At 52.7% G+C, this 23398-nt stretch overlaps 7 protein-coding genes across 7 annotated transcripts; 3 read left to right on the top strand and 4 right to left on the bottom strand.

Moving 5' to 3' along the window:
* Positions 1–1044: 1044 nt before the first annotated feature.
* On the bottom strand, positions 1045–1795 carry J4E82_008437 (uncharacterized protein; the record flags this gene model as incomplete). Its single annotated transcript, XM_051734670.1, has 2 exons — positions 1045–1541; positions 1771–1795. 2 exons carry the CDS (start codon positions 1793–1795, stop codon positions 1045–1047), a joined length of 522 nt encoding a protein of 173 aa, XP_051585544.1.
* Positions 1796–4842: 3047 nt separating this feature from the next.
* Positions 4843–5643, top strand: J4E82_008436 (uncharacterized protein; the record flags this gene model as incomplete). The annotated part of the gene is made up of 2 exons (XM_051734669.1): positions 4843–4944; positions 5230–5643. 2 exons carry the CDS (start codon positions 4843–4845, stop codon positions 5641–5643), a joined length of 516 nt encoding a protein of 171 aa, XP_051585543.1.
* Positions 5644–6360: 717 nt separating this feature from the next.
* J4E82_008435 (uncharacterized protein) lies at positions 6361–7149 on the top strand (the record flags this gene model as incomplete). The annotated part of the gene is made up of 1 exon (XM_051734668.1): positions 6361–7149. One exon carries the CDS (start codon positions 6361–6363, stop codon positions 7147–7149), a length of 789 nt encoding a protein of 262 aa, XP_051585542.1.
* A 459-nt stretch (positions 7150–7608) lies between these two features.
* Positions 7609–8917, bottom strand: MPG1 (mannose-1-phosphate guanyltransferase; the record flags this gene model as incomplete). Its single annotated transcript, XM_051734667.1, has 5 exons — positions 7609–7628; positions 7677–8553; positions 8607–8753; positions 8818–8861; positions 8911–8917. The coding sequence occupies 5 exons, from the start codon at positions 8915–8917 to the stop codon at positions 7609–7611; spliced, it is 1095 nt and encodes a 364-aa protein (XP_051585541.1).
* Positions 8918–10124: 1207 nt separating this feature from the next.
* Positions 10125–11240, bottom strand: J4E82_008433 (uncharacterized protein; the record flags this gene model as incomplete). Its single annotated transcript, XM_051734666.1, has 1 exon — positions 10125–11240. One exon carries the CDS (start codon positions 11238–11240, stop codon positions 10125–10127), a length of 1116 nt encoding a protein of 371 aa, XP_051585540.1.
* Positions 11241–14842: 3602 nt separating this feature from the next.
* Positions 14843–16118, top strand: J4E82_008432 (uncharacterized protein; the record flags this gene model as incomplete). The annotated part of the gene is made up of 5 exons (XM_051734665.1): positions 14843–14871; positions 14937–15087; positions 15144–15409; positions 15474–15545; positions 15602–16118. The coding sequence occupies 5 exons, from the start codon at positions 14843–14845 to the stop codon at positions 16116–16118; spliced, it is 1035 nt and encodes a 344-aa protein (XP_051585539.1).
* A 3023-nt stretch (positions 16119–19141) lies between these two features.
* On the bottom strand, positions 19142–21697 carry J4E82_008431 (uncharacterized protein; the record flags this gene model as incomplete). Its single annotated transcript, XM_051734664.1, has 2 exons — positions 19142–19242; positions 19294–21697. 2 exons carry the CDS (start codon positions 21695–21697, stop codon positions 19142–19144), a joined length of 2505 nt encoding a protein of 834 aa, XP_051585538.1.
* Positions 21698–23398: the final 1701 nt, after the last annotated feature.

Raw genomic sequence — 23398 nt, 5'->3', positions numbered from 1 at the left:
AAAGTTTCATCCGTCTTTCGCAGTCTCTGGAGCCCGTTGCATAAGTTTCGTGTAATGGCCAACGGTTCGCCATCGATAGTGATCGGCAATGTAATATTCGGATCACCCCACACATATGAGATGGCGTTAAACTTTGGATTGTCGTTGAGTGAGACCGTCTCCAGGTGGCATTTGACGTCGTCGTTCCAGGCACCTGAGTGAACATGAAGTAGGCGTATCTCTTTCCGGGTGGCGTCGAGTGGGGAATACATATTCCGTACAGCGCTTCACAGTAGTTCGCGAGAGCGTGCATGAGGTTAATGTCACTGTGCCGGTAGGCTGATGAATGCATTTCAGCTGGCAAGGTTGTCTGCAGGTTGCACGTGATTAAAGCGAACCAATCGCGCGGAATACCTACTGGGGCTGTGCTGGATATTCAGCTGAACAGAAAGCGCACATTCATCAATTCAATGTAGCAGAACAAAGGTGTATATTCCGTAGCCGTCATAAACGTCATCGTTATATAGCCGTACGGCCAAAACCATCATGTGATCTTCTTCATACATCTTTGATCTTGCTCAATCATCATTCAAACAGCTGGCTACCATAAAGGAAAAGGTCATCATCATAATATATGAGAGCAATTTCGTAGAGGAGAACAAAGTGCCAACCCAGGATCAAGGACAAGTGTTGCCGATCCGAAAAGCAATAAGAGGAATAGGTTTTCGCTAAAACGCTTCAATGCCGTCGCTATGCAGCCCCGCCGGGTAAGAAGAGGAAGAGGGAAACGAAAGGGGCCGGGGTATGGTAGTCGTTACATATCCCAGACTGTTCGATAACGAGATGGAAAGCAGGTAGCCGGTCCCAAAAGAGATATAACATCATGGGTCGTCGGCCAGGCCGTAAAGGGTTCGTGAAGGATGCAGGTTCGTAGGAATCGTGGTATCGCTGAGCTTGGGCTCTTCAAATCTTTTGGTTCGATGCGCTCGTCGTTATGTTTTGGTGTGTCGTTGTTGCTTGGTACCGGTTTTTATACCGTAGAAAGTGTAGTCTATCAATATGTTCTTACACTCTATATCCCGCCTCTTGAAGACAACCCGAGCATCTCTCGTAAGCACGGACATAACCACGGCCGCAATAGCATGCCGAGGTTCCCGAAGGGGCCACAGAGGCTTTGCTAGGTCGTCTGCCTCCTGCCGCAGCCGCCTGTGCGGCATCGAGACCGCAATCAGAGTTCCTTGGGCTGGTGTTGCCACTGGTGGTACTGGAGCTGTCGTAATCGTTGGATGAGGAAGTGTTCCGTCGGCCTGCTCCTATCGGTGTTGGCAGTCCCTGGGCACCCTGGCCGGGCCGTTGTCCTGGGTACATTCCATCGTTTACCGAAAAGTTGCGGCAGATCATGTAGGCTCGAGTGGCGGCGGCGTTCTTGGCTAGCTCTTCGCTCTCGTACTCCACGTCAGTCGAGTACTCTCGGTTGTTCACTCTGACGGTTGAACCATAACCATAGCGTGTTCGGTAGGTTTGGAAAAGTGGGTCGGGCCAGTGGCGCCTTTGGCATAGGCCTATACCCGAGAGTCAGCAACCAGTTCGCTCGTCAGTCTGCTACCATGCAGCAATTTCGTGGATGACATGTTTTCCGGGTCCCTATCGTGTGGGTCTTCTACACTAGACAGGGCTGTAACCCATGCGTCTTACGCCAGCGGGTAGCTAGACAAGATCCTCATATGACTTGATTGATATCCGACTATATGGTACCATGTGTCTAAAAAGAAAAAGTGTTCTGTTACTAACCTGTCAGGTACATAACGTAGAACATGTTGATGTGTTCGGATGTGATTATTGACGTGTAATTGAGCGATTGGAACGACTGACGGCGCTTCGAGGGTGAGCTGTCAGTCTGAAAGCAGGACTACTGCTGCGGAGTATATCTGAATTGGCAAGCGTTCGTTGGTGGCGACGATAGTAGGCCGAGAGAAGTGTTCGTGGCAGTGGTTGTACGACAGTTGTTACTTTTAGGGTGTGGTTGACAGTTGCCAATAAAGGATTGACAGCTGTACAAAAGAGATAGAAAGCGTTGATGTATGAAGAGCAAGGAAGAGGGAGCGGCTTGCAGTCAGTCGGACGGGGATGGGGGGAGCATATGTGCCTACTGTGGGATCCAGCAATATATTGCAGCAGGCGAGTGTAGCATGTATCCAAGCGCGTCTCGCCCGCCAGTAAAAACCGAGGGGCAATTGGGCTTGTGGAAATGAATAATCTGCGGGTCTTGTTGCGGCTCTGAATGAGGGAGACCCATAGTATGTGCTGGCGGGCAAGTAGCCAACGGTAGAGGTTCCAGAATTTTAGCTAGCAAGAGACTCAAACCTCAAAAGGTACAGTCTGACCGGTTCGCTCTTGCCACCGTGCTGCGCGCAGTAGCGCTGTAAAAAAACGGCTGGCGATCGGAGACAATTGCTGTAACCCGTTTCCTCAAGGCTGGACATGTCTCGATCGGCATTGTGCATGTTTAGACGCCTGAGAGGGACGCATCAACAACGAGGTGGCCAGCATGCGTCCTAACAGCGCTCTTTGCTCGTATCTCCCGGATGTAATGGGCCCACTAATGCAATATGCAAATGAGGGGAGAACGCAAGTACGTCAGACTCTGCACCCTTTGTCAAGTGTACCGATACCATGAAATCTTGGCGACAGAATGCGTGATACCCGCGGATGATTTTGAGGGGCAGGGTCTGAGAGGGATCAGAGACCAGGCCAAACATGCAGCATAAAAATGGGACTGCTAATCGACTAGGGTACCAACCGCCAGAGTCGCGACTGGAGGGGGGTTGGACACGATTGTGTGACTGCAAGACGATGCAAAGCATAGTGGCTCGAAGCGAGCATGCGTCACAACAGGCATAGCATGGAGCTATCCGGCAGCCCCAGGGGCGAACGCAAGATGGTGATTGATGCGTTCGAGGGTTCGAGGAGATACCTGGGGTTGGTGTTACCAGAAAGCATCAAGCGTCACTGCCAACGCATACATGCAGAAAGCACGGTCCTCGGAATATCGCTACTTGGAAATGCGCCTGCAGCTCAAATGGGAAAGGGTCAACGGCTGTTAGCTGTAAGTTAGCTGTAAGCCGTGTGCATGCAGGCATAAATTGGCTGTTGCGGAGACTGTCTGAGCGCGTTTGCAAACGTAGTGGAGTAGAGCTGGCCAGGCGATGATTGACGAGTGAAGGACTGCTGGAGGGGCCAGGCGTTCCTGCGCAAACGATCCCGGTCCATCGAGAGAGATGAAGAGTTCACAGACCTGGGAGTTCACAGACCTGGGACCCTGGTGGTAAGGCATCAAAGGCTCCACTTGCCCAATGTCAACACGTCGAACATGGCAGGCTGCCAAGCTCAACATGAACAGGTCTGGAGAATTTTTCGACGTTGACACAAAGAGGATCATGCATCGGGCGGCTGCAGAGTGTCCTCGACAATTGACCTGCCGAAGTGGATAGCATCAGGACAAAGGTTGAGGGTGCACAGAGCAAGTCGTCGTGGAGCGGACGCAAAATTCGGATGATTCGATAGGCTGGCGCGGTTCACGACAGGCAGCGGTGCATGGCTAGGTCCCAGGTCCCAGTAACGACCGCTTCTGTCTGGCGCCGATCCAAGATGGTGGTTGATACATGGAGCGGGACGATGGCGCTTGTGAATAGCGGCAACGAAGCGCAAGGAACCGCCACTGGCATAGTAGACAAAGAATAGTGTTTGAAGTCGGGCGAGCGCGTCCACGGCCATCAGAATCTGAGCGGAGATGTCGAACGAGCTTCAGAACTATGTTGCACGCGCGGGAGATCTGTGGATGACGCGAGCGCGCCAGCACGGCCACCCGCCCCAAGCTGCAAAACAGGCGGTGAAGAAGAAGCCAGCGCTGTCAACCATGCGCCCCTCTTTCTGCGCAGTAATCTTTGACACTACGCATTAGCAAGAATCGCATTTCTTTGACTTGTTCGACAGCGCGAGGGCGCCCATCTGGACCGCAGAGTCGTCGCTCCTGGAGGCGTCATGTCGTGGACATGTCGTCTTCGAATCGGCCTGATTCCATCCACGGGCTACTGAAGACCCACATGTTCGAGCCCTTTTCCAACCAAGAGCATACTCACCCTCCTGTTCAGCCTCGCGCGGTAAGACGTGGTGCTACAGCCGGGTGTGTGCAGGGTAATCTAGAGGGGCCGGGTTTCGACGTCCATTACCGATGCTCGATGGGACACGACGCTCCGTCCCGAACCTCCGAATCTGTTATTGCACCTCTCAGGGTCCATTCACATTACACAAATCGAGGTGCGGTGGCCAGTCTTTCACGCTCATGTGTGACGTCCAGCAGGAGATATTCACCGGCATCGGATAGCGGTCTACTCACGACGCAAGAACATGCCTAGTGACCGCTTCATCTCTGTAGTGACCGCTCGTCTCTGTAGTGACCGCTCGTCTCTGTAGTGACCGCTCAGTCTCTCCAGCCAGTGATATTCGAATTCATACTTCAAGCCTGGCTGCGTAGATGCAGCCCACCACGACTACTCGTCATACGCGGGGTCAACGGTCGTGCCCACACCATCTACTGAATACGGCATCTACAAAAAAGCAAATGTAATTAGAGCGTACACAGAAAGTGTACTACGACTCGATCCACCTACACTGTGCAAAGCGTAGGGGAACCGAGGTTGACGTTGACGTTTCATATGGCTCTCCGCCTACCGGAAGTCCGACAGTGAGCGGTAATATAACATCTTGAGCAGCTTCATATATAAGATAACCACTCGTCCAATTATCTCGACTATACAAACGTCTACTGAACTTACATTCAAGCCACAAAAACAATCTATCAAGATGCCTAAGATCGTCCGCCTCACCCTCTTCAAGATCCCCGACCAAGACCTGGTCAAGGAAGCCATCCAGATGTACAACACTCTGGCCCAGGACGCGAAAAAGGTACGTCAAAGCATGACTTGACCGCCCAAGTTCTCTTTCCTGTTCCAGAACTACGTACATACCCGCTGTTAGACGGTCATGGCCAGCACATGTAGAACGTGCCACTCGTGCATAGCGCCCCTGCACGTCGGACCATCTCGTCACCTCGGAACCCCAGATTATTCTAATCGCCCTCGGGCTATTTTCTGCCTCTCGATAAGACGAGGCGGACGATGGCGTCAACCCTCTTGAGCGCGCGGAGCAATGTCCCTGGCGGGTAACCGCTGGGAATATTGCCGCGGCTAGGAGAAATGGGGTGGGGGTGACGAGGCGGCTGCAGCTGCTCGTCGCGCGGAAACAACTCCGCCTCACGACGCACATATGGGACGCCTAGAATATCCCTCACCATGGAACAACGCTAGAGATATACCGACAGCATCCGCGCCGACACTCTCCCGAGGCTGTGCTGTTATCGCAAGAGAGCATGCTAACGTCATGTTTGTACAGGACGGCAAGAACTACATCCAGCTCGCACAGGCCAACGCCACCTACGACGACCAGCGCAGCCAGGGCTACACACTACTCGCCCGTTGCATATTCGAGTCCAAGGAGGACATGGACTTTTATGACAACCAGGATGAGGCACATGCTAAGATCAAGGCGCATTTCAAGCCAAAGGTCAACTCACCGCCGCTGGTCATCTACTCGGACATGTCGTGAGATCTGAGATTGGATATCGATTGATTAATTGATTGTGGCTTAACGCCCTAAGATTGGACATCGAGCACGTAGCGGAAGTCAATGAAAGAGTAATAATCTCAGTTTCATCAGAGTGATTCAGCGTGATGCTGCCGAAGCTTTACCAGGTGGCGCATACCTCATGCTTTCACAGCATATCACAATGGCGTCCAGGAATGACGAAAGAAACCATTGCACGATGCATGCACGTTTACAGAAGATGATTGTGCTGTTTCATTAGGATTATAGGATCTATCTACAGTTCAGTCACTCGATCGTCCTTTGTCTCAACTGACACCTTTTGTTCGGGAAATATGTTGGTTCACGACTTCCTGAACAGCATCGCCTTTGGAGTTGCAGTCTTTGAGGGAGTAATTACTATTGAGATTAGACGCCAGCTACGATTGAAACATTTGATGGACCTGTTCATTGACCAAGGACAGAGCCATGTCCACAAAGCTTAGAACAATGCCTTGGTCGAAAGAACTTCACTTCTTTATCCAGGCCAAAGAAACCAGATCCTACCATTGTTTGAAAACACATTTGTGTCAATCACGAACAACGCATCTCACTACAACTGTAAGTATAACCATCGACTGCCTGTCATCTAATAGCGCTTGGGATTCCATACTATATATTGTCTACTCCTTGACGGTTCCTGGTCAAACAACCACTCCAACCAAAGCTACAACTTCAATCATGGGTGGATGCAAAACTCTTGCTCCCCACATATTGGGAGGATATAGCGACTCGGAGGAGACAGTAGACACACAAGTACCAGAAGAACCAACAGAGCACACCCACGCTCCCGGAGTGATGCCAGAATGGTGGAATTCTACCTCTCCTCTATCATCCCCACCATCCTTACTCTGCTCCCCTACTCCATCCCCTCCACCCACTGCAGTTCGAACACGCGGCAGCCGATCACGCACGCCAGCACCAACACGCAACAGCAAGCCCCGGAAGTGTTTATATGTACCCAAGAAGAAAGACCACTTTGAACATCCCCCAGAAGACACAACGTCGTCTTTCTACTGGCCTGAGGATGCGGAAGGTGACACTGAAGCAGACACTGGAAACGACACTGAAGAAGATACGGAAGACGCGAAAGATGATTCAGAAGGGCTATCATCGCCCGCGCCATCAGCGTCATCAGAATTGGCTGATGAGAATCCGGAATCACCCCCTACATCTCCAATCGTCAAAACCCCGACACCTAAAAAGGACAAGAAAGGGAAAAAGGACAAGGCATCGCCGGTAAAGTCCAAGCCAGCACACAAAACCACGGTAGGCGGCAGGGTCAAGAAGAATAAGACACCGCTAGTAAAGTGCAAGGCAACATATAAGACCCCAAGACAACTCAGGCGCGAGAAAGCGAACACTATAGAGAAAGTGCAGTGCAATGGTCGGACGAAGAAGAACGCCCAGTGCGGGCACCAGAAAACTGTGCCAAAGGGTGAGACGTGGAACTGCGGTCGCCACAAATAAGTAGTGAATCAGGTTGTGTCCAATGGCCTGTTGTAGTGAATCAGATGTACGATAGCTTGTTGTAGTCAGTCAGGTCGAGGTAGCTCATTGTTTGAATCATGTCGTGTACCATAGCTTATTGTTTCAATCATCGTTCTTTGCTCATTGTTCAATCATCGTTCTTTGCAGATTTGCATTCATACTTGAAGTACAACATATGTTCTTCTTCACCTGTCTGATGTCATGCCGAAGCATCGCCTTTTCCAAATTCCCATCCATCGCTAAACCCAAGAGACCATAGCATCCCAACCCAGCCCAGACGCTTTTCGTTCGTAAATCACCCCATGCTAAAAAGTGGAGAGACGCCCGTGGAAACACCGCAAATCTATATGCCGGTGGTATGCAGAATATACAAGAAGATACACGTTATTAAAAGGTGTAGAGGATTGCGTCGACATCGTCCGATCGGGTATCTCGCGTTTACATAATGATCGAAGGAGCTGCAGATGTTAGTGAATGTAGTCAGATAGGTATGAATGATCGCTTACTGTCAACGTTCTGCTTGATGGACTTGTGGGGTAGGACGGAACCACCGTTGACGTAGACCTCGTCGCCAATGGTAACGTCGTCACCGAGAACTGTTATGTTCTCGAGACGCGCCCACTTGCCGACGGTGCTGTTCCAGCCAACAATAGACGACTTGACCCAGGCGTGGTCCTTGACACGGCTGTTCTTGAGCAACACACAGCGTTGCAGACGGACACCGTCGCCAATGACAACATCCGGGCCAATAGTGACATTAGGACCGATGCGGCAGTTCTTGCCAATCTTCGCCGAGGGGTCGATCAGGACGTTGCCGCCGTAGACGTATGGCTCAGAGGCTGGTGTGAGCAGCTTGGCGTTCCTGCGCGCCAGAGATGAGAGGTAGAGACAGGTGCCGGACAAGAAGTCCTTGGGCTGTCCAACGTCCATCCAGAAGCCCTCGAGATCGAATGAGTGCAGCAGGCCGTCCTTGACAATGGCAGGGAAAGTCTCCTGCTCGATCGAGGTAGGGCGGAGCTCAATGCGCTTGAGCACGCTGGTGTTCATAATGTAGATACCGGCGTTGATGCGGTTGCCGACGAACTCGACGGGCTTCTCGACGAAACGGTCAATCTTGGAGGCGTGGCCAGGCTTGTGGACTACGACACCGTACTTGGACGGCTCCTCGACCTTTGTGACGACAATGGTGCCCTCGTCACCGTGCTGCTTGTGGAACTCGGCGAGCTGCTTGAAGGGATAGTCGCATGTGACGTCGGCGTTGAGGACGAAGAAGGGCGAGTCGTCCTTGCCGAGAACGTTCTCAGCGAGCTTGAGGGGACCAGCGGTGCCGAGGGGCTCGGTCTCGACGGAGAATGTGATGGTGACGCCGTATTGCTTCTCGTACTGCGCAGCGGGTTATTGTGTGTTCTGAATCGCAATTGAACGGGTATACTAACGGTCTTGAGCGCCTCGGCCATGATTTCCGGGCGGTAGTTGACCGCGAGGACAACATCTGTGACGCCAGCATCGGCAAGGGCCTCGATCTGGTGCTGGATCATGGGCTTGTTCGCGAACTCGACGAGCGGCTTGGGGTAGGTGAGGGTCTGCGAATGGCGTCAGTTCTGCAATTGCTTTTGGCACCGCGGGGCTTCAGCGAGGGAGACATACAAGAGGCCTCAGACGGGTGCCGAACCCTCCGACGAGAATGATGGCTGCATTGGCTGTTAGCGGCGTGTCTTTGGAGCGCAATTGAGTGCGTACCTTTCATGTTGGCGTGTTGTGTGTGTTGTGTGTTGTGTGAGAAAGTAGAAGTGAGAGTTGTGTCTCGGGAAGGTGCAAGCGAGGGAAGATTATAGGTGCAGTATAAGAAGAAGCAACACCAGAAGTAGCAGTGTGAAAGCGCAGGGCAAAGTCAAGGAGCTCGGTGGTGAGGCCAGCTGTAGGTTATATGGGTTACTTCGCGTCCACAATTAGCGGAGCTAATGCTCCCTGGCTTCTAGCTCCCTGATTTCCCCTTTCTTCACCCACCGCATGCGCAACCCCTCGGCCGCTACCCTCGTTAAACTGTCCTAACGTCCTCAGCCCTTGCAGCCACTGTGGCCAGATGCCCCGTTCCTGATCGCTCAGCCTATCCGCTTCTAATTCTAGCATCGTGTTACTGTGCATCTAGCCAGACTAGCATCGTATAACATGCACTGGCTGCAACCTCATCACGAGGTGGATTGCAAGCACCAGCCCGTTTCATTTCTGGTCACTCTGCCTCAGTTTTATGACCCTCCACCACGTGCCTCCAACGTCGTGAAATTGGAGGCGTCGGACCTTCAGAATCTTTTGATCACGCCTCGGTCCCCACGGCGGTCGGAAGCTATCCGCGCCCCTGGAACCAGCGGGATGTGGCTAGCTGTGGCTGACCGCCGTCTTTCTGGGGACACGACCAAGCTTTATCCGCCTGTCACCGTCAATGCTGGTGCACATGATCATTTTAGATCTGTCCATATCCACGGTACTCCCATTCGGCCCCTCAAAGTCACTTCACGATGTTGTTGCTGCAAGTCAGTGGCTATGCGACGCGCGTCGTATTCCCGTGGCGAGATTGACACACGATCATGCGCCCATGACGCTTACGCAGCGGCGGATACGGTAGATAAAATAGAACACTACTTCTTTCAACCATTCAACATTACTCGCAAGCTATTGCTGTGATGCGTTTCCTTGTTTGAGGGCGACATTGGCTGCCAGCGGGACTCCCCTCGGCCATTACGACCATGAGCGTGGAATACCGAGTACCAGACTCTGTTCCCCCGCATCATCAGATTTCGGTTCCGAGTTGCCATCCGAAAGGTTTTTTTGTATTAACATCATTAATATACTTTGACTACATTTTATGCTAATATCCTATCATACAGTATCCAACAAAAAGCACTCTCAAACTCCCAAGACATCCAGTATATACAAAGAGCAATGCCTCTCATAGCTCAACTCCGCTTGCGGAAGCTCATCGACCTCAGGGCGTCGCCTACGCTACTGCCCCGCTTAAACATACCCGGTCTCTTGCCTGGCCCACCTGTAGGGCTCCGGTCCTCTGGAGAAAGAGACATGTGCGAGGTTCTGTTACCCCCCGTCGGCGACGTGTGCGCCTTGGTCGGTGTCTTGACAGAAGCACCGCCAAACACATACTCCCTGGCGAAGATCCAGTTTCCGCGCTCATACCTCCACAGGTCCAGCCCCACAGCTCTCCCCTCCTGGTTGCTCTCGCTCAGCTCCTGTCTGATCGTCGCAAAGGCCCCGTCAACCTTTTGCTCGTCATCGACTTTGTTCATGACCGTCCAATGAGGTCGGAAGCCACCTGCATCCTGCTCACTGAGGAAGGCGGACCACTGTGACTGCAAATCTCCATGCACGTCTTTCATCTTCTTGTACCCTTCATCCACGTTAATTCCAACGCCCTTGCGCATCCGGAACGGTTTGCCCGTTGATACGTCAAACGGCTTCATACTGGTCGCCGTCTGCGAGAGCCCCTGCTCCAGCGCATCCATATGCGAATGTGGCAACGCATGGAAGAGCGTCAAATGCGCCCCAGTGCGATTCAAGTGCTTCGGAAAATACCGATTCCGCATCTCGTCCATGGGTTTAGCCAGGGAGTCCGTAAGTTTGAGCGTAAGAACGTAGACCTGTTCATCTTGGCTCGCCGTGTTCGGCCTATGCTCCTGCCTAGGGTAATGACCTGAGGGCCGGCTTTCTTCCACAACATAGGGTTCATTATTAGCTTGCTTTGGGCTAGTTTTTCCTTCTTTCTTGGTGCTCCAGCCGCGGAAACTCGTCTTTGCGCGGATGCCGGCTCCAGGTCGTTGGGGTTTCTTGGTCTGCTCTTGCTGCTGCGTTTGCGCTGCCTCAAAGGATGCGCGTAGATCCGGGTCTGAACAGGCTCGGGCTTGGATTTGAGGCTGCCGGACCCCACCGTTGGGCGTGCTGACGGCGGCGGCGTAGGTGACTGCCATTGTGCTGAAACGTGGCGCTGCTGCTGATGTGATACCGTGGAACGGTCCTGGTGCGAGAGATTGACCGAGTTGCCTGAGGACAGCAATCCTCATTGAAAAAGGAATGTGGCTGGTGAGTACTGACTTCCATGTGCAGCCGGCCCCTTGAAGATGTTCTACGGAACTTCGGAAGATCCATACGTCACTGAACGGCCGCTAGTGATGCGCCCGCGCTATGTGGAGATGTCTGTCTGATCAAGTATCGGGTTTAGGGGTCAAACATCCTCGTGACTTTGCGACAGATGTCATTATTGTAGGCTTCCAAATGTGTTTAGCAGTGATTGTGTACATGTGAGTTGTATGTTGAATTGAATATTCATAGCTCGTTATGTTCCTTCGTATTGCGATGATCCACAATTCTAGGTTCTACACAGACCAGCTGTGTGCAGTTGATATCCAATACTCCAACTCCATGTTTTTCGACAGTATCGAGCACCTAAAACGGTGTCTGCTGATGATGAGCCATCTTCCAGCCGCCTGTCGCGCCATCTGTAGGCCCCTCCAGCACCCATACGCTCGAACATATAGCCCTGTACGTCCTGTTGTGTTTTGTCACTTCTATGCGATAATAGATCAGAGCGCTGTCCTTGCCCAATATGACCACTTCATCATGACTGAGTTTGTACGACTTCCAGACCGTGAAAAAAGCGTCTTCCAGCATTGCATGAAGTGGTGGATCGGATACCGATGTGAGGACAAGATCACCCGGAAGGATCCAGACTGGATTGCTCGAGAGAAGCGGGAGGAGTTCAGCGCCAGAACTACAATGGGCCGCCCAGGCTTTGTGTTCGAGCGAGCATATCGCGGCGGTTAACGAAGGGTTGGTAGGCGTAGGGGTCGCCACTGCGGGCTTGGATGTCGCAATTACTCGACTCGATCTTAACAACATGTTCGCAGGACTGTTGCTTCCTATCTATTGTGGATATCGTGATGGTGAGTTGGCCAAGATGCCGGCGCTGAGTTCAAGGCAGAGGCTTACCCCGCGACGCGATTGTGACATCACCTCTAATCGTCGACGTTTGTTTGCAGCTTCTTTGACACTTACCGTTGGCCTAATCGCCCCCGTACTATGCGAATTATTGCAATGCGCTCGCCGACTGTCCATGTTCGCATTATCGCATCTCAACATTGAGTACACTCTGCAGCCAGAGCCCTTTCGATGGGCAAGACTGTGTTGCCACGAAGGCTCGCATGACTGGCGCATAACGATTGCTATCGTTGGACATTCCCACGCGATCCAAAGCGATAGTCGCCACTGAAGACGGCTACTTGCCCGGGCGGGCTCATGCCGGTATATGCGGGGTGGTGCTGCGTGTAAGCGGGTCCGTAATCGCGACGTCGTATCGCGCATCCATGCTCTGTTGACTCTGTTGAACCATGCCGGCCTGAGCGACGCGATAAGTAGCGATGCAGCGTGTAAACTCGGACGGCGATTGTTCAAGGTTTGTCGATGACTGTCCTCGGCCGCAGAGGCGCCGTGTTGAGCACCGCAAAGGCGCAGTTGCCTTGGGTGGCGTCTACGTCACATGTCCGGCGCAAGGTGGTCCAGGCTCCAGACGATAACGGGCGGTGGGCCAGGCGGGGAACTGCGCGGTGTACTCATAGTGAATGATGGCCACGACGGTGTGAGAGACACAATGGAGACACAACGAACGATTAGTCAAGTCCGCCGTGAAGAGACAAGCTGAATAATAGCAAACATCGATAGCAAAGTGAGTGACAGTTGCCTGCCGTGGCGGTGGAAGGTCCCGGAATGTTCCCGGGCGCAGGCGCTGATTGGCGCACGGGCGCTCGCCGCATCATTACTCGCCCTTTGACCCCGTCACTGCCTCAGCCTCTCCCATATAAACCAGCCTCTGCCTGCTTCTCTTCCTCTCTCCTCACACCACTTCTACACATACGCTCTGAAACATTCAGAACACCCAACAACTACCGAATACACACAGCACACCCGCAATCATGCAGATCTTCGTCAAGACCCGTACGTAGTCACCGCCACCGCCATGGCCCGCTTGCGCCTCAGCTGCTAACACCTTCACAGTCACCGGAAAGACCATCACCCTCGAGGTTGAGTCTTCTGACACTATCGACAATGTCAAGAGCAAGATCCAGGACAAGGAGGGCATTCCCCCAGACCAGCAGCGCTTGATCTTCGCCGGCAAGCAGCTTGAGGATGGTCGCACCCTGTCCGACTACAACATCCAGAAGGAATCTACCCTGCATCTCGTCCTCCGTCTTCGTGGAGGTATGCAGATCTTCGTCAAGACCTGTAAGTTGCCACACCGCTGTGACGACCCAAACAGCTACTAATACTGCTTCCAGTGACCGGCAAGACCATCACTCTTGAGGTTGAGTCATCCGACACCATCGACAACGTCAAGTCAAAGATCCAAGACAAGGAGGGCATCCCTCCGGATCAGCAACGCCTTATCTTCGCCGGAAAGCAACTCGAGGACGGCCGCACCCTGTCCGACTACAACATTCAGAAGGAGTCCACACTGCACCTTGTCCTCCGCCTGCGCGGTGGTATGCAAATCTTCGTCAAGACCCTGACTGGCAAGACCATCACGCTCGAGGTGGAATCAAGCGACACTATTGACAACGTCAAGTCGAAGATCCAAGACAAGGAGGGTATTCCTCCGGACCAACAGCGTCTCATCTTCGCCGGAAAGCAGTTGGAAGACGGCCGTACTCTCTCCGACTACAACATCCAAAAGGAGTCCACACTTCACTTGGTGCTTCGTCTCCGTGGTGGTATGCAGATCTTTGTCAAGACTCTTACCGGAAAGACCATTACATTGGAAGTCGAGTCTAGCGACACGATCGACAATGTAAAGTCCAAGATCCAGGACAAGGAGGGTATCCCTCCTGACCAGCAGCGTCTCATCTTCGCTGGTAAGCAGCTGGAAGACGGCCGAACGCTCTCAGACTACAACATCCAGAAGGAGTCTACTCTCCACTTGGTGCTCCGTCTTCGTGGCGGACAATAGGTGCGCTGATGGTTATGATGGTTGACGATAGTTCTGCACGGCGTTCACAGGATGGTCTGGTCTGCGGACTAAGATCTGGTCGGTTTTGTTCATAGTTCTTAAGACGGCTACTAAAGCCTATCAATGCATTCAAGCATGCCTACGGGCTGAGAGTTCTCTCAACATCATCGTTCTTGTTGTGTCGTCGCTGTTGTGATGTTGTGTCTGGTTGCGTTGATATTAACCTTCAGCACTACAACCACGGACAGTCAAGGGCATCATCTCGGTGCTCAACACATCACCGACAACTTGATGTGTAGCAGAGGTCCGGTTATGGTGGAACCATGATACTTGTCTACCGCGGCTCATTTCCGACAACCCCACTCCATGTGACGCCATTGCCAATATCTCCGCTAACTCCATCAACTATCTCCATAAACTATATAGGCGACACAACTGTCAATCCACAGGTAAGAATCGGTGAAACCACTTTTGGGCCCACCGATTAGCTTGACACTCCGATCTTACAAAGCCGCGCACTTCCAGCGGTCTTTCTAGCAATCTCCGTCACCTCCGCAGCTACACATATAAGAATCACATCCCGCCGTACAAACATACAACGAAGTACCGTTCGACGAGCTACCACTATAAACGAAATATCCTATCACAGCATTATCAGTTGGAACAATGGCCGACCAGAAGATGCAATACGTCAAGTACGCTCGTCCCGATTCCTGAGCTTTGATTCGTGATAGCAACGACGGTGCTGACAGAAATCAAGCTTGGGCAAGTCTGGCCTCAAGGTCTCAAAGGTCATCCTTGGTGCGATGAGTTTCGGCTCGACCGAGTGGCAGCCATGGGTTTTGAACGAGACTGAGAGCTTGCCGCTGCTCGAGCATGCATACAAGTCTGGTATCAACACATGGGACACCGTAAGCCATCCCCGAGTGCAATTAAACGAAGAATACACGCTTACAACATAGAATAGGCCGACATCTACTCCCACGGCATCTCCGAGAAGATCATCGCGAAAGCACTGAAGCAATACAACATCCCACGAAACAAGGTCGTCATCCTCTCAAAATGCTACTTTGGTGTCAACGAAGAAGATCCCAGCCTAGGGATTGCAGCTGTTTCAACAAATGATGGAGATATGGTCAATCAAGTCGGTCTTAGCCGCAAACACATTTTCGACGCGGTAGAGAAGAGCGTGGAGCGACTAGGCACATACATCGATGTTCTACAGATCCATCGGTAAGTTATGACTGTACGAAATACATGTGAGACATACACTGACTTCACATCTCCACATCTGTAGACTTGATAGGGATACGCCAAGAGAGGAGATCATGAAGGCTTTGAACGATGTCATCGAGAGCGGGAAAGTCAGGTAAGTTGTACCTGAACAAAATGCATGTGAGACATCTACTAACTTTGATCCTCCAGGTACATTGGTGCCAGCTCCATGGCCGCTTGGGAATTCCAAACACTTCAGAACATTGCCGAGAAGAACGGCTGGCACAAGTTCATCTCCATGCAAAACTACTACAACCTGATCTACCGCGAGGAAGAGCGAGAGATGATCCCATACTGTCAAGATACTGGCGTCGGCCTCATCCCTTGGTCACCAATCGCGCGAGGCGCCCTCACAAGACCCTGGGGAGACCGATCGTCCAAGCGCGCTGAGACTGACAAGTTCCTCGACATGCTTGTGCACCAGCGCGAGGATGCCATTGACAAGAAGATCGTTGAGCGTGTGGAAGAAGTTGCGAAGAAGCATAATGTTAGCATGGCATGTATCGCCACTGCCTGGACCATAAAGAAGGGTGTTTGCCCTATCATCGGGTTGAGCAGCAAGGAGAGAATCGACGAGACAGTGAAGAACAGTAACTTCAAGCTTAGCGATGAGGATGCAAAGTACCTTGAGGAAGTATACGCACCCAAGTTCAGGCAGGGTTTCTAAACGGTCATAGCAAGCAATCGTATAAAATAGCCACAAAATACATGTAATGATGATCTGAAGTACTACCAGAAGGCTCGAGAGTCGCTGGGAAGCATGCGTGATGGGTGCTTCACTCTTAAGGATTGGAGATTGGTGTTATACCCTGAGCAGATTCTACAACGCACTTGACAGACTTGTCAACAATCAATCGACATCAATCTGATCAATCAAGCTGTGACAGTTTGTATTGCGAGCCAAGCCAATCCAGCATATCGTAAGATAGCAGTCAATCAAGCTCAAAATTGCCAGATTGATTGATCAGATTGATCGGACTCAGCCCGAGCGTGAGGCTTTTGGATTTGCCGTAGGAGCGATATCGTGATAATTTTCTGGAGTTGTAGCTACCTCAGACGACAACGTTGGCTGAAGACTATCCTCAACACCACGATACAGCTCCCCGAGCGCCTACAGCAGCTTCAATTCACAAAACAAGCTTAGCAGTTACCTAATTAGGTAATTGTAATACTATCAATCAAGCCGATCAATCCAAGCGTTTTTGATTGATCAATCTCATCAATCAAGCCAAATTACGATGAAGGTCAAGCTAATTCAATCCGGGGTGCTCAGATTGATTGGCTTGATTGTTGGCAAGTCCGGCACTTGAACAACGCAATGTGATACACTGAGAGCTTATAGTCCTTCCTACGAGACGCAGTAGCAAGTTAGATATGTTCACAACAGGAATGCAATGTTTCATCCTCATATCAATGTGTCTCATTCCAACACTTACCCATAATCAGATTGACACCTCCTAAGACTCAAATCAACAGCAACAACATCACGAAACCTCTACTCAAGACCCACCTCACCGCCTTACCAAACGCCTGTTCAACAGAAGAGGCAAAAGCAACTCCGACTTTCTCAACACACCTCCATTTCCATCACAATGGGCATTACAAATCCCATACATGCATCACCTGCTCGCCCTACCTCCCACACACACACACACACATGTATACGCCACTAGTTCATCCAACCTTGGAGGGCATGCATATACCAATGGGTAGGGCCAGCCTATCTCGAGACGAGACGAAAAAGCCGTTGAGACCATGCACGTACTCGAACGACGCATGCATGCACATCTGTAACCGGTTTGGCGTTTTTTGTACAACGCATACAGGATGTGATGTTGCTTTTTCCTGTTGGCCCCACAGTGGCGTCTTCACTCCGTGGGCTGCGGTCTTCTAGCTGCTTCTAGGGGAGGAGGAGGGTTTGGTAGCTGGAAACACGGGAAACTCGAGTCTCTGGTAACTGGTATGGGGCGGGTAGAAGGGTGCAGGACGGGTAATTTTACATGTACTCCAAAGAGGTAGCGAGGTGGATAGGGCGTAGTAGTGTACCGGATATCGTGCATGAAACGTTGAGATGTGGCTAAATCGGTCGTGTAGGTATCGGCTACGAAGACCGAGCGATAGGAACGTACTCTGTGAGAAGTGCGTTTGGGAGATCGAGATGAGTTCCCTTCCGGTGAGTATGGATCACCCACACGCCACAACATACTACCAAACCCCGCGTTAGCCCTAGCCCTACACTACGACTACACCTTACTGCTATGGACATGCCATCGCAAGCATACGCCTGTCTGCGAGCTTACGACTGACCTCTGGACTGTACAACACATGCACTATCAATAACAGGCCCATCCCGTCTTCAAAGGCCTCGCCTAGGCACCTTCATGACCCGTTGACGGATCGGCTAGCTATGGGCGTGATCGTGATCGACACAAGCCGGTAGATCATGCTTCTCGCTCCAGGACCTGGTGCAAAAACAACAAACCTGTTCTGCCAGAGCTTGCGACGACGAGTTTGAGGACGCGGGTTGTATCGGACACGAGGGGCAGGAAGAGCGGTGAGGTCCGGTGCTCTTTTTTCCTTCTTGCCGGGGTTCAGCCGCAATGTCGGCCGGCAAAAACGTCTTGCATGATAGGTGAAACACGAGTTGCTGTACTGTATATTCTGTAGATTTGATGCTGTTTTGGGGAAGTGGGGTTCGGGAGGGGTTGGCGATGCAGGCACGGAGATGAGGTTGGGTAGAGATTTTGTCGGTCTGGAGGCTGGGAGTCGAGCCGTAACTGACTCACACACCGTCCAGCCTCACATCTACATCCGAGTCACGAGAATGCCAGATCATCAGTGCAGTCTGATAGCAATAATGATAATTCCCAGTTTTTATTTTGCTTCCCTAGCAAAATAGATGATAGATACATACTCTGTTTTCAGTAATAAAGAAATCCGCCTCACTCACAGTCAAGCACAAACCAAAGTTTGTGCCAGAGCTGGAGGAGTATGTTCGAAGCCTCGAGTCAAGGAAAGAAAGAAAGCCTGCTCGCTCGCTATGCCAGTAACACAATCGTCAAGAAGATGAAAAGAGGTTATTTGTTGCTCGAGAGGTTGTGACATGGATTGAACGTCAACAACACAGAGTGTTGGAGTGCGACACCATACCAGGGACCCCTCCAACAGTTCCAAAAGGAAATAAGTAAACAAAAACAATCCAGAGAACACACGGAACTCACTCCGCGGTTCTGCTCGCTCGCTCGCTCGTACTGCTTGCTCATGTAAAATCAAGTAGTCGTGATCGTTGTCGTAGATCATACGTCAGCCGTCTCGGTCAAGAAGGTCAATAAAAGTCGTATGAGTTCATTTTATAGAAGAATTGGTCCGGTGTCGCCGGGAATGAGTGTGATGTAGTTAGGAGTTATGGAAGCCGAAAGCTGTATCGTTGATCGTAGAGGGATCGCAGGAAACATGGCATCCATAGGACACCGGGGAATCGCAGGAAAATGCAGCAAGATCGTTCATCGTTTAGTTGGGGTCGTCAGCCGTTGTTGTGCAAACATCGGACACATGAGTCGTGATCGTTCTATGTATATGGGGTGTGCCGTGAAAACAAGCTGCTGGGTGGTTGTCGGGGATGAGTCGCGCGTAAAGGATAGGTCGTGAAGAGAATATGCAGCCTGATGATTAAGTAATAGTGGCAGTGCCCTAGTTGGCCCTGATGACAAGCTTCGAGAGGAACTTGTTCGACAATGAGTCGAAGTCAGTACGGTCGAACTTGCAGTCACTTCTTGAACGGAGGTACGTTTCTAGGATCGTTGTTAGCATATTGAGACTGAGCAGAGGCGGACTGTGCTTACCATATTTAGTGACGTGCGCGCGAACCTCGGTCATGGCATCGCAGACAGCCGGGTTCGAGTTGAGCAGGTGGTGGTGTTTCCTCGAATCCCACTCAGTGAAGGAGGGGAGCTTCTGGGAGATGGCCGAGAAGAGACCAACAATGACACCAACCGGTGTGCCCTCCATCTCGCCGCAGAACTTGTTGACGGCACCAAGGTCAGGGACACGGTAGTTGCAGTCGAACTGAATCAGCTCCCAGACTGCGAGGAGGATAGCAGCGAGCATGAAGATGGTAGGCCAGTTCTTCAGCTTGTCGCCACTGTAGACCGACTGGTAGAGGGAAGACAGCTCCTCAAGGACATCCTTCTGCAGCTCACGCCACATGTCGGCAAGAGCACACTTGACCTGGAAGTTGATCATGACAGGCGCGATGGTCTTGCCAGAGAACTTGGACTGTTGGTCCTCGACCTTACCGGGCGTGTTGTCCTCGTCGCCGAGACCCTCAATCATGGTAACGTGGAGAGTCAGGTTGTAGGCAAGGACGAGCTTGAGCGCCTTGCGGATGACGGGAAGCTTCTCGCGGCAGTAGAAGCGGTAGGCGGTCTTCAACAACTCGGTGACGAAGTAGGTGCCCTCAAAGTACTCATCAACAAACTGCTCGAAACCACCGTCGATGTGGCGGTCAAGGTAGTCAGAGAGCATAGCGCGTGAGATGCCCTCCATACCGGCGGACAGCTTGGCGGTGTTGATCTCGAAATGGAGACCGTTGAGGGTCTCGTGCCAGTCGACACCGAAGCACTTCTCGTCACGGACGTAGACGTCGCGGGCCATGATGGGGAGGTAGTGGCCATAGCCGTGGGTAACGTAGATCAGACGCTCTGATGTCGAGAAACCCTTGATGTTACCGATAGAGAAGCCAAGGCTGACGTGACGCTCGTAGTCGGCCTTCCAGTCCTTCATGAAGTACGCAATGTCCTTGATGTCAATGCGTGTGCACGGGACCTGCCAGAGACGCGCGTGGGAAGGCTGGCAACCGGCGCACGGGTCGCCCTTGTCACAAGTCTTCTTGAGGAACTTACACCTCAAGCATGCACGAAGCTTGCGGATCTCGTGAGCCTGTTGTCGCTGGTCGGGCCTGAGAGGTCCCCGTCTCCTTCCGACGCGCTTCTCGCCAGTTGCGTCCTTCTTGGTGGTGTGAGCGGGTGTCTTCTTGACGATGGTCTTTGCAGGCTTCGATCCCGTCGCTGTGGCAGGAGACTTCCTGCGGCGAGCCGGCGGCGAGCTGACGGCGGACGAGGTTGGCGACGCCGTGTTCGATGACGATTGTTTTATGACAATTGGCTCTACTCGCGCCATGGGAGGGCTGACGGACTGTGTGGGGGAGATGTAGTTGGCGAAGTCGTGATCGCTCATTTGGAGCCCGTGCGAGTGGTTGCAGTTTTCCGAGTGGCTGTGCGAGTGGTGCGAATGATGCGAGTGCACAAGCTCGAGATGGTTATCGGTCTCGGATTGAGGCGAGTGCATTGGGAACTGTATCTCCTCAAAACTGCTGAAGGAGTGGGCGGATCGTGGCACGTCTGATTGGTTCGAATTTGACGAGTCGGAGCCAGTGCGGATGTGGAGTGACTGGGCTGGGTTGAAAATGATGGCAGAACTATCGGAGTAGTCGTAGGAGTTGCGGTGACCGTGGCCGAGGCCGACGTCGACCCAGCCATTGTCGCTGCTGGAGAGCGAACGGATTTCCATCCAGTTCTCGCCAGGTGAGCCCGTGCCAACGCTGGCGGTGGGCGCGTTCGAGTGAGCGGTGTACTCGCCGGGCGCGTTTCCGAGGTGTGTGAACTCGTGCTGGAAGTCTGCCATTTGGAAGGGTGCAGTGGTCAGTGTGGTAGGCAATCCGTCCATGCTGGCTGTAGTCATGAAGTTCATGGGTGCCATAGACATAGAGTTCATCATGTGCGAGTTAATGCCGAACTCGACAGGCGAAGTCTCCAATGGCCCTCCGTATGTGCTGTATCCTGCGCCCATTCCCATTGAGCCCTGTCCAAAGCTATCCTGCGCAAAACCATCTGTGTTGATGTTCATCCAAGTTGCGAGCATGGGGTTCATCGGTTGCATGCCCGCGGGAAAGCCGAGGCCCATGTGGAGAGGAGCAATGCTCGTGGTACTCGGGTGTGAGTTGTGCGCGGTAGACGCGGCTGCGTTGTTGAGGCGTCGCTGCTGCTGGTGCGGGTGCTGATGTTGCTGCTGCTGGTGCTGCTGGCTGCCATCGTGGTGTTGTTGTTGCTGTGTCATGGTTCCCGGCGAGATTGGCAGCGGCCACGTCTGTGAGAAGTTGTAGGTTTGTCGGTTCGGGTCGAAGGATGGGTCAAAGGCACCGTCTACACCGTAGATGGCCCCGTCGAAGTCGATGTGTTGGTTCTCCATGTTTGCACGGAGAGTGAAAATGGGTTCGAGTGTTCTCAGCCTCTTCGAGCTGATAGTAAGCGGTGAGGGTAAGCGGACGGGCGATGGGCCGACCAGAGTGTAGGCGGATGATGCCAAGACCCGTACACCGCTTTTTGTATGCAAGTCCCAGCCCCACACACCAGTGGCTCGTCTAGTCCTACACTTGGTTAGGATAGCGCCAGAAGCGCTGCAGCGGACCGCGCGATTCGCAATCGAGGTCAAAGAAAACCCTGACCAGCGTCGACCTGCGCGAGGGTTCCCAGACGGGCGCTGTCGGTGGTGTGCGGGTAGCGAGAGGGTGCTCAACTATCGTGGAGAGGCGCCTCTAGTGGGCAGATCGTTGAGCGACGAGAGAACTGAATTGTGTTCGCCCGCCGAGGCGCTCCACCTCTGTGCTGCCTCCTGGTTAGACCACTTGACCAGCGCCGCTGTTCGGTCTGGCTGTCGTCTGGCTAACCAACCCACGCAAGCTGACGCCTCACCCTGCAGCAGCCAGTGAGACGACGATGCAGGCAAGTGTGTCGCAATACCGCACTTCTCTCGGCACAGGTGTCGCCTACCGAGAGAGATGACCCCTCCTACGATAACGCCGATAAGCGTTAGACTCGGGGTCTTGTAGGATCAGGGTGTGGAGGGGAGCGTTGGGGATGCCGCAAGAAGCAAAGACAGCCTATACTCGACGCTTGAGTGCTATATCTCCCCTCACGGCCGTGCTCGATCATCGGCCTTCACCTCGAACGAGTTGTTCGACATGCAGCCAGGCGAACCGGCGTGCGCTACTGGCGCCCGTCGGTGGATCTAAGAATATAGACCGCGAGAAATGGTTGACCGTCCAGGGGTGTCGTATTTGCCTCACTGGCATGACCCGGCCTGCGACTCTATAACGGCACTTCGCCGTCGACGTCCAGACTCACCGACACGTCCGAAGACGTCTCGCAAATCGTCCTGCCGTCATCATACATTCTTGAGCCCTCGGCCATTCATTGCATGCGCGCCAGACCTGCCTCCACGCGCTGAACCCGCTCTCCGGCGGTTCCTCGCGCTGGCAAGCGTTGCCGCTACCCTGTAATGTCGAGCAGCGCCTTCTGCGTAACATCGCTTCCGATCGTGCTACTGAGCGCCCTGCCTTGCATCCAGATTCTCGTCCATGGCAGCCGTTTCAGGTATTGCCATCTGTCATGCTTCGCCTTTGAGCAGCGACAGCCTGACTGGATAGCACCCTGGTCCTTACTGGTGGGCGTATTACATTGGTGTCACTCTTGCTGTGGCATGCCGAGATCCGTCTACGATACTCGTGACTATCTCTGTCGTCTGTTTCGTTTTGCCACTGTTTGAGGCATGCCGTAGTACAACAATTCTTCACATCTTGAAGACGCTTCCAGATTCTGGTGCACACCGCATCGTGCTGTACAGTCGCATCCTATCTGCGAGGGATCAGTAGCTGCGCAAGCCACCATCATCCCAAGTCATGGGGATAGATAGCGTTGTACCACCGGGCGGCATTGCTGACGTCTTCCTTTGTCCTACATAGTGGCTAGTGTACTGTAGGCGAAAGACGGCCGCCTGTTAGGTCTAGTATGACGCGAGCAACATCTCTTTCTATTGACTGGGGTTGAGTTGTTCGTCGTGAAGAGCACGAAGAAGAAGACGAGAGGACCCGGGGGGGGGGGGGGGGGGGGG

This window comes from Alternaria postmessia, assembly GCF_024291825.1.
Source record: "Alternaria postmessia strain BMP 2775 chromosome Unknown scaffold_68, whole genome shotgun sequence".
In the NCBI taxonomy this organism is placed as follows: domain Eukaryota; kingdom Fungi; phylum Ascomycota; class Dothideomycetes; order Pleosporales; family Pleosporaceae; genus Alternaria; species Alternaria postmessia.
Note: the sequence above shows the minus strand (reverse complement) of the source record. Positions and strands in the feature narration are given on the sequence as shown.